The sequence below is a fragment of the Pimephales promelas genome, chromosome 2, assembly GCF_988280905.1.
Source record: "Pimephales promelas chromosome 2, fPimPro1.hap1.1, whole genome shotgun sequence".
NCBI classification, from domain to species: domain Eukaryota; kingdom Metazoa; phylum Chordata; class Actinopteri; order Cypriniformes; family Leuciscidae; genus Pimephales; species Pimephales promelas.
In genome coordinates, this window is record NC_142770.1 from 33009129 (window position 1) to 33025366 (window position 16238).

At 35.3% G+C, this 16238-nt stretch overlaps 2 protein-coding genes across 2 annotated transcripts; both read left to right on the plus strand.

The window, feature by feature from the left end:
- Positions 1 to 879: 879 nt before the first annotated feature.
- On the plus strand, positions 880 to 4232 carry LOC148997217 (uncharacterized). Its single transcript, XM_089119608.1, has 3 exons — positions 880 to 904; positions 1580 to 3353; positions 4226 to 4232. Exons 1-3 carry the CDS (start codon positions 880 to 882, stop codon positions 4230 to 4232), a joined length of 1806 nt encoding a protein of 601 aa, XP_088975734.1.
- Positions 4232 to 9757, plus strand: LOC120477252 (uncharacterized). Its single transcript, XM_089119609.1, has 10 exons — positions 4232 to 4433; positions 4529 to 4640; positions 4728 to 4831; positions 5422 to 5475; positions 5718 to 5771; positions 5871 to 6335; positions 6536 to 6587; positions 6875 to 7091; positions 8700 to 8850; positions 9182 to 9757. The coding sequence occupies exons 1-10, from the start codon at positions 4232 to 4234 to the stop codon at positions 9307 to 9309; spliced, it is 1539 nt and encodes a 512-aa protein (XP_088975735.1). The 3' UTR covers positions 9310 to 9757.
- Positions 9758 to 16238: the final 6481 nt, after the last annotated feature.

Below are 16238 nucleotides of genomic sequence, written 5' to 3' on the forward strand. Positions count from 1 at the left end.
CAGAGGCCCCTGGACACAATGTCTTGTAGGCCCCCTCTCAGGCAGGCAAAATATATGTTTTGGCCAAGGACATTTTAATATGGCATTTACAGTTTTACTGACTTGAGCTTTTGTATTATGCTTCGAGTAAAGTTCATAAATGGTCGTTCTTTCCCATAGGACTTTGTAAAACTATGTTGGGTGCACCTCTGTGCCTCTAGGGGGTTCGGGGCCATGCTCCCCCGCAAGAAAATTTTGTAGATTTTAAGATTAAATGCATCAATCTCGTGCTCTCTGAGATATCAAATTAAGAGATTCAACCCATAAACTGCTCGTTGAACAAAGATAAAGCATTGAATTGTACCAGGACAATAAAGAGGGCTCAAACATCTTTTTAGTTATGAGAGTCTCTGTCTACGTTACATCATCAATGGTGTTTTAGGATGTCAAACAAGTATTATAATAATGTAATAATGATTTATAGAATTATTCCTATGACGTAAAATCCATTTAGCCTAAATGTACAATATAAATGAATATTTCTAAATTATACTTTAGTCTATATTACACTTTAATAAAGGACAATTAAAATACTTTTGTCCTTGTTTCTTCACTTGCAAGAAATAAATTCTTGAGCTTGTTTTCACCAGATGACCATGCTGATCGTGTGAGCAAAGTGCACACTTTTCTTTAAATCACCCAGCACAAACAGGTTGCCTATTCTTTAAGTCTTGTGCTGTTTTATAAAGGAACAAAGCCATATCATTATTTCAGTGGCAAAACATAACGCTAGAGACATTTATGTAAGGTTATACTTTTACATCTCATATGTTCGGCAAAAGGCGGATTCGAACTAAAAAAGGGGAAACTCTCGACTCTCCCGATTGCCGCTCCGCCCCAATGGTTAATCCTGCCCTGCCTTCAGGTGCTTAACCCTTTAAAAGTTTTAAAATTACGATAAGTCGATGGTTCCATGTGACTTTCTTTTGTGAAACACAAAATATAAAATACTTAATTTGTTTATGAAATTAAGCTTTAAAAGAAGTACTGATGTTAATCATTCTCAATGTTACCTAACATAACTTTTAAACAAATTCTTTGGACCAACACCATCACATTTTTTTCTCTTCAGTATGTGCATCAATGCATCAAAATGTAGAGTGCATCAAAACCTGGAAGACTAATTTTCTTAAAATAAAGTTTATATAAATATAAAAATATATTTTTGTAATTTGTATCATCCCTATAACATACAGTTCTTTTTTTGTCTTTCAGGAGGATTTTCCAAAGGAACAGATGCTAGAGAAGTAAATAATTATAAACACCACTTTACACGTGACAACACATCAATTAACAACTAGATTGTATGAAAACGAAATACCTGTACATTTAATTTTTACAAAACGAAATATATGATACTGACAATAACACTCAATGTCTTATTGGACTAAAAGGAGAAAGACTTTGGCCAGTGTATAACAGATAGAAAAAGAGATTTTGGATGAATACAAAACACAAACTGAAAACACTGATGACTCTAGTGTTCATGGTCACACACGTCAAGACACTGAAAGTGGTGATATATCCTCTTGTGATGCAGTTTCCTCTCTTTTGCCCCCACATGAGAACTCATGTGACCTGGAAAAAAACACGGAGTCTGATTTCATCTCTGATTCTGACAATCTCTCCGATCCTGGCAGCATCCAAACAAATGTAGAATCTGACAGCAGTAGCAACAATTCACTTAATCAGTTGCAAACTAAACTGCAAACATGGGCAGCATCTTTTTGCATCCCTCTAGTAGCTCTAACAGCACTATTGGCAATCTTAAGACCAGAATTTCCTGATTTGCCCAAGGATGCAAGGACTCTTCTTGATACACAGACAAATGTACCCGTGGTAAACATTTGCAATGGCGAATATTACCATTTTGGCCTGGTAAATGGCTTGCAAAACATATTAGGTAGGATCTCCAATATTTCTGAATATGTCCAAACTCTTGCATTGCAGTTTAATATTGATGGCATCCCCCTGTTTAAAAGCTCCGGAAGACAATTTTGGCCAATTCTTGCAACAGTTGACTGTGATAAAACACGATCCCCATTTGTAATCGGCTTGTTCTGTGGCAATAGTAAACCGAGCTCAGTCTGTGAGTATTTGAGAGAATTCATTGCAGAATTAAAAGTGGTTTTGCGAGAAGGCATTGTAAAGAATGGTACTCGTTTCAAAGTTGTTGTCTCCTCCTTTATTTGCGACGCCCCTGCACGAGCATTCCTCAAAAATGTCAAGTCTCACAATGGCTACTTTGGTTGTGACAAATGTTCCCAGACTGGAGTATGGTCTAATAAAATGACATATCCTGAAACAGATGCTCCACTGCGTACTGACATGGATTATGAAATGATGACAAATGAAGAAAACCATTTGAACAATACCTTAAGCCCCTTGCACGAACTAGTAAAAATGGTAACCCAATTCCCGTTAGACTACATGCACACCTGCTGTCTTGGAGTGATGAGGAGATTAATTCAAATGTGGATGAAAGGGAAAAAGCTTAGAACAAGGTTGTCATCACAGCGTATCACACAGATTTCTGACAGACTAATTGCTCTCCGTTCGTTTATGCCTCAAGAGTTTGCCAGGAAACCTCGTTCTTTGACAGATGTGGATAGATGGAAGGCCACAGAGTTCCGCCAGTTCATGATATACACGGGTCCCGTTGTTTTAAAAGGATGTGTTGAATCCGAAATTTATGACAACTTTCTTCTGTTTTCTGTTGGCATGTTTCAGCTGCTTAGTCCTGGCCTCTCTGATTCAATGATTGAATTTGCCAACAAGGCTCTGTTGTCATTTGTAACACATTTCATCAGATTGTATGGCGCAGATGAAGTGGTTTACAATGTTCACCAGGTTATCCATCTTGCAGACGAGTATAAAGCGTTCGGCCCTCTTGATAATATTTCAGCATTTCCATATGAGAATTACCTGGGTGGATTGAAACGATTGGTTAGAAAACCAGATCGACCTTTACAGCAGGTTGTCAAAAGACTTTCAGAAATGCTTCCAAAAGAATCTCACCAACCAAATGGAGATCTACTTCTCTCATCAAGTTCAAAAGAGCTAAAAAAGGTGCATTTGTCAAATTGTGTTCTGTCACCCAAACAAGGAGACAACTGTATCAAAATCGACACAGACATAGCCATCGTTAAGGACATAATCAAACAGAATGAAAGCATTCATATAGTGTGCCAGAGGTTCCTAAAACGAGTATCATTTTACACATACCCATGCGACTCTTCTGCACTTGGATGTTACAGAGTTTCTGTCTTGCAAGAAAAGACTGAAATCGTACCTTTGTCCAGTGTGAAACAGAAGTATGTACTTCTTCCTGAAAACGAGAATGTTTTTTTTGCAATACCCCTTCTCCATTGCAGATAGTGTTTGTTCAGCAGAGTGAGCACGTATGGTGTAGTGTCAGGCTTTTGGAAATGTTTTTACAGTTAAATAAACATAACATATTGAAAAAGTGGAAACAAATTGTTCAAAATACTGTATATAGTACCGTATCATAGAGAGTTAGTTAACCTGAAAAAATGAAAATTCTATCATCACTCTCATGTTGCTCCAAAGCCATACGATTTTCGTTCATTTTCATATTAATGAAATCTGAGAGATTCGGGTCACTCCATTGACAGTCCAGACACCAAATCTTTAGATCAAAAAATGTCATAACATTGAAACAAATCCAAATGAATTGAGAGGTGTAATCTAACTCTTGAACAAAGTATAAATATGAATACGATGGAAAGATTTAATCTAGGCTTTTTAATCTATAACGTTTTGGTTATCTGTAGTACTGTCGTTGGAGTGACCAAAATCTTTAAAAAATATATCTAAATATGTCTTTCTAAGACAAAGTAAGGATGACAGAATATTAATTTTCGAGTAAACTAATGGGCAGTTTGTTGTAGTGACTGAACTTTGAGAAAATACAAATTTCACTTGTTTTCTAAGTGATGCAGCACCCACTCTTTCTGTTTTTTTTTTCATTGTATACTAATAAATACATTACATTACATTACATTACATTACATTACATTACATTACATTACATACAAATAAATTAATTCATGCATGACTCTTACTCCACTGTGATTGGTATGGGTAAGGGAGCTGAACACGCAGCAACCCAGAACTAATCATAGCTGGGGTCAACATTTCTCAATTTTTTTTTTATCTTTCCCAGACAGTAATGGATAAAGTGAACCCATGTTACTCATTAATAGAATTTCCAGACAAAAGCACAGATGTTGTCCCAGATAATTGGCTTTTTGAACAAAAGTGCTACTGGCCAAATTACAACCAAGCAAAATTAAAGGCAGCAGTAAAGAGAAAAGAGCCTGTCCAAGATGGATGGAAAGTCTTTGAGCCTGTCCGGTTGCTCAAAAAGTGTGGTACGATTTTTTTAAAATTATTATTATTATCTCTATGCACTGATACTACATGCTTTGCTCAATTTTATATTATATTATTCATATCTATATTACAGAAACCCTAGAAAAAGCACAGAAGATGCTAAAAAAGTATGTGGACTGTGATATCCATACGTCAGAAATAACTTCTGATGAAGAGGGCCATGAAAGAATGAAAAGGAAGAAAAGGTTAACTTAATGATAATAAATACCGATGATTTGTTTTTTTATAAGTGTTGTCCTATTGAGAAGTAATTTGAATGTTTCACTTTACAGGCCTAATCCACGCTTCCTAAACTTTATAGAAAATGAATCTGACCAGGATGATGATGCACCAAAAAAATCACGGCTCGCAGCTCCTCCCGCAATTGTTTTTCCAGGTATTGTGGAAGTATAATTAAACTGTTTTTGTGGTTACTTAAAAAAAAAAAAAAAAAAGGTATTCATGATCAAATGTCCCTGAATTTCAAGGCGATTCAAACTTTTTCCCCAAAAAACTTCACAAGAAAATTTAGTTCAATTTAATTTGGAATGCACTGAACCTGCCATAAAATTGAATGAACATACAGCTCCCCCCAAAATGTTCTTGGGAGAAGCTATGGGTTTGTGAAATGGAGCGGCCTTACGGGACTGTATAAGTCACTGGACGCTGGTCAGGGATGCTGGAGCCGTCACCAACTGGCCCTGGTGTGGCAGGCATGATAGGAACAGGCTCTGCAGCATGGCATAATCTATATATTGGGCCAGGGAAAAATGTATTCTTCCCCCTTGCATCCTTGAACGTATGGTTAATTTAACCCATTATAAAAATGTCCTTAAGAGCAACATCATTAAAATCTAACAATTGAGAAAGTTCACAAATGTCCACCTTTAGTGATTTTCAAACATGACTGAATGAATTCAAAGCACACAATTTCATTACTCAAAACCCTGCTGTTAATTACACTTGTTCATTTGTTTTGTTTTTTAGAAAGTCACATGAACTTTGAGACCAGTCCAGCTGTCTCAAACCTCTCTTCACTTGGTATGTGTTTATGTTATTCAATTCAATGCCTCTTTTACATTGTATCACAGCTGTAATAAATGCACTTCCAGCTCCACAAATTCTGAAATATCTTTTTTTAATTAAATTTCTATCTTGATACTTTAGTTTGTGGGCCCTGTATCTCACCTGGTTACCAGTTGATTAAACATTACCCTGCAACATTGCGCAAAAGTTTGCCCTTTGTTTCATAACCTTTAATGTCTTTTGCTAATTTTTTTCAGAGAGACACATGAACTACCACGCCTCCAGTCCTGCATCAGACATCACTTCAGCTGGTATGTATTATTGAAATGTAGTCTATTAAACATTGGTTGTCTTGTCAGTTTAACACAAGCATTTCATGCCTAAAAATAAACTGTGCACATTTCTCTCAGAAAATTCACACAGAGTTCACCAGGGCACACACCAGGGGTCAGAACACACAAACCTCGGAGCACACAAGGGCACAAACTATGTAGCACACCAGGGATCACACTATGGAGCACATCAGGGAACATACCAAGAGGCAATCCACGGAGCACTTCAAGACCCAAACAACGGAGCACACCAGGGATCACACTATGGAGCACACCAGGGCTCACACAACGGAGCACACCAGGGATCAAACTATGGAGCACACCAGGGCTCACACAACGGAGCACACCAGGGATCACACTATGGAGCACACCAGGGCTCACACAACGGAGCACACCAGGGATCAAACTATGTAGCACACCAGGGATCACACAACGGAGCACACCAGGGACCACACAACAGAGCACACCAGGGATCACACAACGGAGCACACCAGGGATCACAGTACGGAGCACATCAGGGCACACTGACTGAACTGGTCAATGGTAATGACTTTTTTAATTTATTTTGAAAACAGTTATTTGGAACTTTTTATTTGGCCTTTATGTTGATTTTATGTCATTTTTTAATTATTATTATGTCCTTTTAGGTGGGACTTACAGGCTAAAATATAATTATACTATAAATGTTGACATCCATCCTATCTTTTGCTGCTAGTATTTACTGTCACTCTTTTTTTTTAAAGAAAAATACATGAACCAAAACTCCAGTCTGACTGTTTCAGACATTTTTTCAGCTGATTCTTCAAACTGCTAACCTCTTCAAGACTAATTGTTTTACAGATGAGTTTTAGGAACTTATAAGAAGTTTAAAAAAACTGTTGTGTTTTCTTCAGAAAATCCAAGAGCACAACTAACATCGCAGGGGAATGAACATACCAACGGTAATAAATCAAAAACAAAAATTCCATGTTCAAGTATTAATTTAAACACTAAACCTGTTAGTAATTTCTGATTAGGGTTATTACTGAACTAGTAGAGTTTCTCTCTCTTAATATATTTATTTACTTGTCTACTTTATTTGTAGAGTTGTCTCCTTTCAAGAGGAATGTGCTTAAACTTCTCATGGAAGTTAAGGCAGAGCTAAAAGAGCAGAGAGCAATGATACAAAACTTACAGGGAGTGCCTGCTGTACCTGATCAGGAAATAAGATGTGGCTTGCAGTTACCTTTACAATCTCTTGAAGATTTTGAGGAATTGGAGAGGTTGGATGAGACCGAAAAAAATAGATTGGTATGTCTTGTAATGCAATTATATTTAACCGGGTTCCTACGCAGTTTGGAAAAATATGGAATTTTATTTAATTTCCAGGTCTTGATAAGTATGGAAAAAATAACATAAAGATTACTGAAAAATATTTATGGTTCTAAACGATTGCCCCATTCAGTTTTCATAAAAACAGAAACTATTAGAGATGACTGTACTATATACAGTAGAAATATAATCCTGAAAATAATGCTACCATTTTGATTAAAGGGATAGTTCACTTTGAAATTAATTTTTGATATGCTTTATCTTACCTCAAGGGCATCCAAGATGTAGGTGTCTTTGTTTCCACAGTATTTTCAATTTTGATATTTTTAGGTCAAACCGTTCTTGTCTGTCAGTCATATAATGGAGGTCTATGGTCACCACCTCAAAGAGCATGCACAGAGAAGTCCAAATTAAACATGATTTAATGACTCGTAAAAATGTATTAGTACACATTGATGTTTTTACCTCTTGTAACCACAGCCACGTCCAAGTGATCTGAGGGCGTGGGCGCTTCGGTCTGCTCAAGCGCCAGAAAGCGCCGGAAGTGATCTCTCGCAAGGTTGCGGAAAAACTTCAACGTTGTCTGTTGATATATATTGAAATAATCTTCCATTGCGATTTCCTGTATATCGAAATATGTTTAGATCTTCACAGTGAAAGGTAAAACTTCCGAAATCTCTGTGTAAACAATGAGTGATGCACAACACGCGAGAGAGATCACTTCCAGCGCATGCACAATTTATGATACACCACAAAAGAAAACATGTATTCACACAATTTTTTGTTTTTTTGCTACACATTCATTCAATTTTGAATTTTGCACACGCAAGTTGAAAGGCATGGATAAAACATTTCTACAACATGTATCAAGTTCATTGATAATTGTGCTTGCACGTGTTGATCATTTTGATACTATATTCATCCCATAGTGCATGCTCTTTGAGGTGGTGACCATAGACCTCCATTATATGACTTACAGACAAGAACGCTTTGACCTAAAAATATCAAAATTTAAACTGTTGCAGAAACAAAGACACCTACATCTTGGAGGCCCTTGAGGTAAGCTAAAACATATCAAAAATTAATTTCAAAGTGAACTATCCCTTTAATAGGATACAACCATTTATAGTACATATGGTCTGAAAACAAATCTACAGAGAGGATTGGAAATCTAAAAATACCATGCTAAGATACTTGTCTCATTACAGTTGTAAAGTGGGTTTCTAATTTACTGTATACTTTGTCAGTTTGAACGAGTCAGACCATTCTCTGTTGTCCTCTCATGTTTTTATTTTTTGGCACTAATCTGAGTAAATTCTAGAGACATCCCAGGAAATATACCCAGAAACAGAAAAAACTGAATTTGACACCATTTATGTTTGAAAATAAATATATAAACATAGTCCAGTCTGTGGATGCACTTTGAAGAGAGATCAACAGAAAAGTAAAAAAAAAAAAAAAAAGTCTGTAGAAACATACTGTATGTATGGCTCAGATAAAGTCTATTTAGAAATGTTAATAGAAAATGTATTTTTGTGTGCATTTAATTGGGCATAATTTTTTTAACACTGATCCCCTTTTTATTAGATTTACCAGCTGTCACTTCTAGGTGGGCATAAATTGGAAGGCACTATAAGAAAAATGTTGAGCCACATTTTAAGCAACAAACTGGCTTCGTCATTGAACTGGGCAGGACGTGGAGAGAAGAGGAGCTTCGAGACCTCAAATCTCTCGAAGATAATGTTCCGTAAGTAATAGATTGGTTTAGTTCAGGTTTGAAAATGCCCTATAAGATATGTTCATTTTGGTGCAACCATGTCAGTTATATTTGAAGATGCAAAAGCCTCTAAATGCCATTTGAAAATCTTATTCTATAATGTTCTTCTATCACCAAGCTTGTATAAGTTCAGTAATTTCACTTAAATGACAATTAATAGGTAATCTTCATTTCAATTTGAGTGAAATTACTGAACTTAAATATACAAGCTTGATAAAATGTATCATTATAGAAGAAAATTTCAAATGGCACTTAGAGGCTTTTGGATCTGAACTCTTCATTTTGTTCCATAATGTTTCAGGTGCATTAAGAAATACAGCCCAAGGAAAAGAGGCCTCCAAGGCAGACTTTTCCGAGGCAGTAAAGAGATGGCTCCGTTATGCTCCAGACCGAGAGGGTGGCAGTGGCAGAAGATCATCTGTTATTTAATTGTTTATTTTTTTGTGTGTCAAACAAAATTAATTACAGTTTTGTTATATAGTTTATCTGTAATAACTACATTTTTCTAAATTATTCTTAAAATACTGATAAATTGTGTATAATTTAAGTTGTTCAATATACTATACGTTTATTAAAATTATATTAAAATATATGTAATATTACAGTATTATAACACTCTCGGCTTTTTACTGAAATATTTAAAGGTTAAAACATTTTTAAATTGCCCCAGGCTGTTTCATTGAGAAAAAGACTATAGATAAATAATCAGCTAAATGAGGTAGGCTACAAATATAATGTTACATTGCCTGTAGTTATAAAAATTCATTTAACTATTATGATAACATGATATTGTGGTCAACAATATATTTTTTTTTATTCATTTTGTTTCTCTATAGGTCTATTTTGAGGTATCTGCCAGCAATGAGACTGACGCCATACAGCAGAGTTATTCATTCCACTTAAAGGTATTTATGCATGTATTTTTTACTGAACTATACTTATTATTGCTGATTGTGGTTCAGGCACTCAACAACGTCAGGTATGATATATATTATAATATGTATTATTATTTTTTGTTTTTACAGGAATCTAGCTTAGTCTTTGCTCATATTACCCTTTAATATGTTTTGAATGTATATCTCCAATACAATATCCTTTGTGGGAGTACAGTTATCATTAGAATTCTTTAGAAGAGTTTCACATTAGCTGCCACAGTCAAGAGACCGAATCCAACAGGCCAACATTTAACCCACTGCCTATTATACATGCTGCATGCAACAAATATCAACCGGTAGAAGACCGAGCCTTTGTGAAGAGTATTTTAACAAACTTCCCAAAAAAATATTCTTCGTCGGTGGTTAGGCAACGGCAATCAAGTTCACTTGTGTGTGTGTGACACCACGGATCAAAATGTCATTAATTACACTGAAAATTATGTGAGCATCGGTTTTTAGCAAATACTCTCGAATTTGGTATGTGTCGTCAACACAGCGAAGATGGATCACAAGCAGATCTTACATAGGGGAGAGCGGGGCACAACCTAAAGATGTTTGACTTTCTCAGTTTGTGTAAATCTACTTAGGGTTTATTTTTTCCCTTTCCAGTTTAACTGACCGTTTTTGTTTTTGTTTGTTTGTTTGTTTGTTTTTTGGTTACAAAAACTCTGTCTTTGTATTTCGACTGCAGCAGGATTTATAGGTTGATTTAGACCTCGAAAGATCATAACTCACTTGGAACAGGATTTCAGCTGTGCTGGTTGTACACTCTTAAAATGGATGTGTTAAAAACAACACAACCTGTGTTATATCTTAACACATCTGTGTGTTTAGTTAAGGACAACACATTTTGTGTTACTTTTAACTCAACCAGTGTGTTATTGTTCTTAACACAGGGAGTGTGATTTCACTAAGTTTGCACTTTGAATTAGATTAAAATGTAGCAACTGACAAAATATTGTGTGTAAATAAGTTTTATTTACACTGGTGCACTCTTATAAAATGATTTTGTAAATAACACAACCTGTAAAAAGAGATGTTAAAAATGACACATGCTGTGTAGATTTTAACACATAAAGTGTGTGTGCTTAGGGACAACACATTTTGTGTAGATTTTAACACATGCTGTGTAGATTTTAACACATGTAGTGTGTGTGCTCAGGGACAACACATTTTGTGTAGATTTTAACACATGTTGTGTAGATTTTAACACGTTTTGTAGATTTTAACACATTTAGTGTGTTTGCTCAAGGACAACACATGTTGTGTCAAATTTAACACACAACCTGTGTTGTTTCTTTACACATCTCTGTGTTTATAAGGATTACACATTTTGTGTTACATTTAACACAACTAATGTGTTACACAGCAGCAGTGTGTTGTTGAAACCTTTTACACACTAATGTGTTATAGTAACACAACTTGTGTCAGATATGCGTCACATGTGACTGTAGTCGGAGAGTATTTGCCAGAGTTAATTCCTGTGTGCTTACAAAAGTGTTTGGATGAACATTGACACGTATTGGTAACTTGTGTTTATGTAGTCCAGTGATGTTTAATAGAGTTTGTTTGAACATTTGGATGTTTTAAACATCATTAATCTACATAGACAAGCTCTTATTGAGAATTAACAGAGGTTTGATGTTTCATTTCAGTTTTATTTCAAGTCACCATAATCGTGATTAATGGCTCCTTTATTTGGGCTCTTGACCCTTTACTCTTGTTTTAGTGTTTCTCTGGCTGCTGTAACTGTATTTTAATAAAATACATCTGTTATGGTGATAGAAAATATGATCAGATGGTTCTTGATGATGTCATAATCACCAAGTTATGATCAAGTTTTTGAGTATATGGATGGAGTGCTTTATTTTAATGATTTATTGTTAGTTCTGAAAGTTTTGTGAAACTACATCCAGCAATCAAAAAGTGCAGAATGACAAAAAAAGTTTAAAGCTACAGCAGAAACCAGTCAAACACAGATATCAAGAATCAGCGTATGTATCTCAATAATGGTGACAAACGAAAAATTTCAGGCCGCAATGCATGCTGGTACTTATGGATGAGCTTTATACTAGAGACATGAAGCTTTGCCACCATTGTTGAGAGTCATATGCTGATTCTAGATGTCTGTATTTGACTAGTTTATGCTGCAGCTTTAAACGTTCTCTAAACATATATTTTTTAAGAATTATAACATGAGGTAGCATACACCATAATATCATGTAAAAACTGAGTATCTGTAATCAAATATAAGTGATCAAATATACATTATCTCTTATACATTAAACTTCTCTTGCTATGTTAAAAAAACATCATGTTGAAAACTGATCATTTAATGATCTTTTTCCTCAAGATGATTTCAACTGTTTCAGATGTGCAATATAAATACACAGAAACAGCAAACAGAGAAACGAATGGTAAAGGGTGAAGGGTCAAGAGCCCAAATAAAGCTGCCACTAATCACGATTCTGGTGACATCAAAACAAACATTCAATGAATCGTCAACACAAAACCTGGTAATTCTCAATAAGTGTTTCTGTAGACATCTGACAGAAATAAATTGTTTGTTATAATAAATTAGTTATCAATAACAAGTGAAATCAGCATTTGAAAAAACATTGAAACCGAGGCATGATGTGATTGGCTGCCAAAAACACTCATTAATCTGAAGTTTTTTTATGAATTAAGATTTTATTTATTTATTGTAATGTATTGTTTCATTTATTTTAGAGCTTGTTATGGGATACCATAGAAAATATACTACCTCTAATTAGGTTCTTAAACACAAACTTCCCTCAACCCATTAAAATTCTATCCAGTTACATTTTAACACACATTGTGTGTTAAAAACTACACAACTTGTGTCAAAATACCATCAACACATGATGTGTGTTGTTTTTTAACACATCTCTTTTTAGAGTGTAGGAATAGATAAGATAAAATAGTGGAAGACAACTGAGGGAGAGTTAAACTGGGATGTGATATACAGATTACCTCCATCATCAAAAGTCGAAGGTTTATAGTTGTCATTTATAGGATCAATCTTAATCTTACTCTTGTTGCAAAGTTATATTAAAGAGCCTATCGGTATGGCGCTCGGAATGTTCCATTCGGCGACGAGACTGACAAGCAAGACAGAAAACACACGTGAATACGTGCGTGTACGTCTCCATTTGTTTTATATGGAGACGTACACGCAAGTATCACGTTGTCACGGTGCGGGTTCAGGCAGAAGGACGAACAGGCAGAGTCCAGAAAGGTCCAATACGAAAGGTTTTATTACAAATAAACAGGATACAGGCAGGCGGAACACGGGGTAACATTAACATAACAACAACATCGACCGACAAAGACTGACTAAAACAGAAGGAACTAAATACACAGAAGAATCAAACATAATGAGGTGAAGACAGGTGAAACAGATGACGATGACGAGGAACAGGTGGCTGATGAGGGAGTGAACACGGGATAGGGTGACGAGAGGATCCTGGGAAGTGTAGTGCTGAAGACAAGACAGACTGGTGCAGACGGAGGACTGTGACACACGTCACGTAGACACGTCAATAACGTGTAGCTGTTGATCTATGCAGACGTCACGGCGGCGTCACGTTAAAAGTTAACGTGTGGATTACGTCTGAACTATGGCGTTCCGATAGGCTCTTTAATATAACTTTGCAACATGCACTCGTCTCAATGAACGTCTCACTCAACGTCTTATTTTTTTTTTATTCTGCTATTTATTTCTATTCAACTTAAGACGCAGACGTGACGCTGACGTGACGCTGACGTCACGCAAATCACGCGTGGCAGTGAAGTGTCGAGTCAGACGTCACGCGTTATTCACGTGTGGCAGTGAAGTTATTTATTGTTACACGTATTTAACACGCTATCCACAGTACAGCACGGCTCAGTGAAGCGAGTGTATCGCGCGTTCTGATCGGCTCTTTAATATGACTTTGCAACATGCACTCGCCTCAATGAACGTGACACTTGCGTCTGTCTTATAACGTCACGTCTGCGTCTGTGATAGGACTTGTGTTCATGTTTTTCTATCCTAATGGGGACTTCAACCAGACTGAATGCAAAAATTCTTGATTAAATAGTGGTCCACACACAAACCCCTGGTCTAATCTGCATTAAACCACTTTAAACGTTCTTTTAATGATTTTCTATGGGAGTAAAATGCTTAATAACGTGTAATTAAACGAGTTGCGTTCATATTTATTTATTACTTTATTGTGATTTAACATAATAATTTATAAATGCATGCAAAATTATCTGTGTACTTGATAAATGTTGCAGATATTACAAAAGAATGCCTTTCAACTTGTTTGTAAACTTCAGAATTAAATGAATGTGCAGCCATTTCTAATAAAAAAAGAGTCTGCAAGTAGTTTCATATTTGTTATAATGTTATTTTTTTCCATCTGTGATTATGAAAATAGATAGGCAATATATATCGAGAGACGTGGGTCGACAGAGATGATTTTGACCACTTCATTAAGTTTTGTTTAGAAGAAAGGCTTTATTTAAAGTAAATTTCGTTTTGTATAGCCTAAATTGTATTCATTTTAATACATTTTTCATCAACCAATTGCCTGGATTTAATAAATAAAGCAAATATAGCAGACAGCCATAAGCATGGAGTTGCACGGGGCCGCGGTAACTCGTTAACTGAAGCACATCTCGTCATAAATTAAACGAAACTATGAGAAATAGGCCTAGCCTAAAGAGTAATCTATTTATTTCTAAAGCCTGAAATGTCTTTAAATGAAACAATTCAATAAAAATACATTTCAAGCGTTACAGAAACAATTCAATATTACAATAAAAATAAAAGTTATAGTCTTTATGTCGTTGTTGTGTTTTGAGTTTACGCTCAATATATAAAAGAATTATTGGAGATGGACAAAAAAAATAACCACATTTATTTTCTCCCGTTTGTCGCGCCCGAATTGTCACGTTTCTATTCCCCACCAGTGGGGCGCGCCCCACACTTTGAGAAACGCTGCATGGTTTGACAGTAGCCTATATTTGAAAATATACAGAATTATAAGGTCTTAGTACAATATATTGCATATTACATAGGCCTAAGACATTTTCATATATTTAAAAATGTGAGACAATATATTTACTAATATATAATGTAATATTCAGTGATACACTTCATATTCAGGGATTCAAGTTATGCGTCGCTATATGACGGATTTCCGTAAATATCAGGGTCACCCTGTCCTTATGTCTTAGATTACCCTTTTCATTATTTTAAAATAAATGCCGTAAATATGCTTACATTTCTCAAATAGGCTATACATGATGCAATAACATCTTGTTCTTTGGGAATATTGACAAGAAACAATGTCAAACAAAAGTTTTAATAAGATAATTTGTGTGAATGAATATTTAGGCTATATTTGAAAAAAAATATATGTATAAGCAAGGTAAAAACACTTAATTTATAAACAAACATAATTGAAGAGGGCCTATGCATTCCTTATGAGCTATTTGGTACTAAGTTTAAAAACGTGACTTATTTTGGCACATTTTATGTAGGACACTTATTTCTATAATACTGAATGTCTGGTAATGTACCATACATTTGGTATCCCAATCCCAATGATAGATGTAACTTTTTAATAAAAGTCTATGGCATGTAGGCTATTTTGATTATTCGATCTTCAGAGATAAAAAATAAAATGGGCTAAAAAATTTCAGAAAAACTGAGTCTTATCATTATATATTAGTGTGTTTCAGATGTGTTAATGCTCTGCAGCAAGCCAGCAACAGTCTGCATGCCTCGAGTTCACTCATGCTGCATCCAGCATTAATCAGAAACCATTTTAGAGTTTATTGGATTTTAAACTAAAATTAGTTAGCCTGTGATTGCTTGGATCAGGCTACTGCCATTCTTATTCTGAACAAGTAATTAATAATTTAAATTAAACATGTTTTAAATGTACTATTTAATAGAGCTGCACTAAAGTTTTTTATAAAGCCTATAAATGTCGTCTAGTCATACTACACATTTTTTGCTACTGTTGAGAGCATACAAAAATCTCGCCCAAGTCAGGCAAAACAGTTAATAGCCCATATAAATACAGTAAGAGGAGCAAACGCTGCATAGTTTTCGCCTGCAGGAAAAACAAACACTTTAAACAGAATAAGATGAGATGAACACTTTAATCAGTAGGTGGCAGCAGAGCAGCATTTATTTGACCATCTCCACTTTCTAAATAGGAAATTACTGACCCACAGAACAGTTTGGATTCACTTTTTCGTTTATGACAAACAAAACTATTTTATTTAAAGTGTGAATAGATTATAAAGAAAGAGAACAAAGTATGCTCTTTTTATTTAGCGACTGATGGAACTCCTGCGAAAACTCCTCTGATAATAAATAAATTGTCTAGGCCGACAATCAAA

Excerpts from the sequence above, each read along its gene's own strand:
- LOC148997217 (XM_089119608.1), top strand. The coding sequence starts at position 880 with ATGGTTAATCCTGCCCTGCCTTCAG. Across the intron at positions 905-1,579 it reads TAATCCTGCCCTGCCTTCAG|TTTCCTCTCTTTTGCCCCCA; the intron begins GTGCTTAACCCT and ends CTTGTGATGCAG.
- LOC120477252 (XM_089119609.1), top strand. The coding sequence starts at position 4,232 with ATGGATAAAGTGAACCCATGTTACTCATTAATAGAATTTCCAGACAAA. Across the intron at positions 4,434-4,528 it reads CCGGTTGCTCAAAAAGTGTG|AAACCCTAGAAAAAGCACAG; the intron begins GTACGATTTTTT and ends TCTATATTACAG. Across the intron at positions 4,832-5,421 it reads TCCCGCAATTGTTTTTCCAG|AAAGTCACATGAACTTTGAG; the intron begins GTATTGTGGAAG and ends TTTGTTTTTTAG.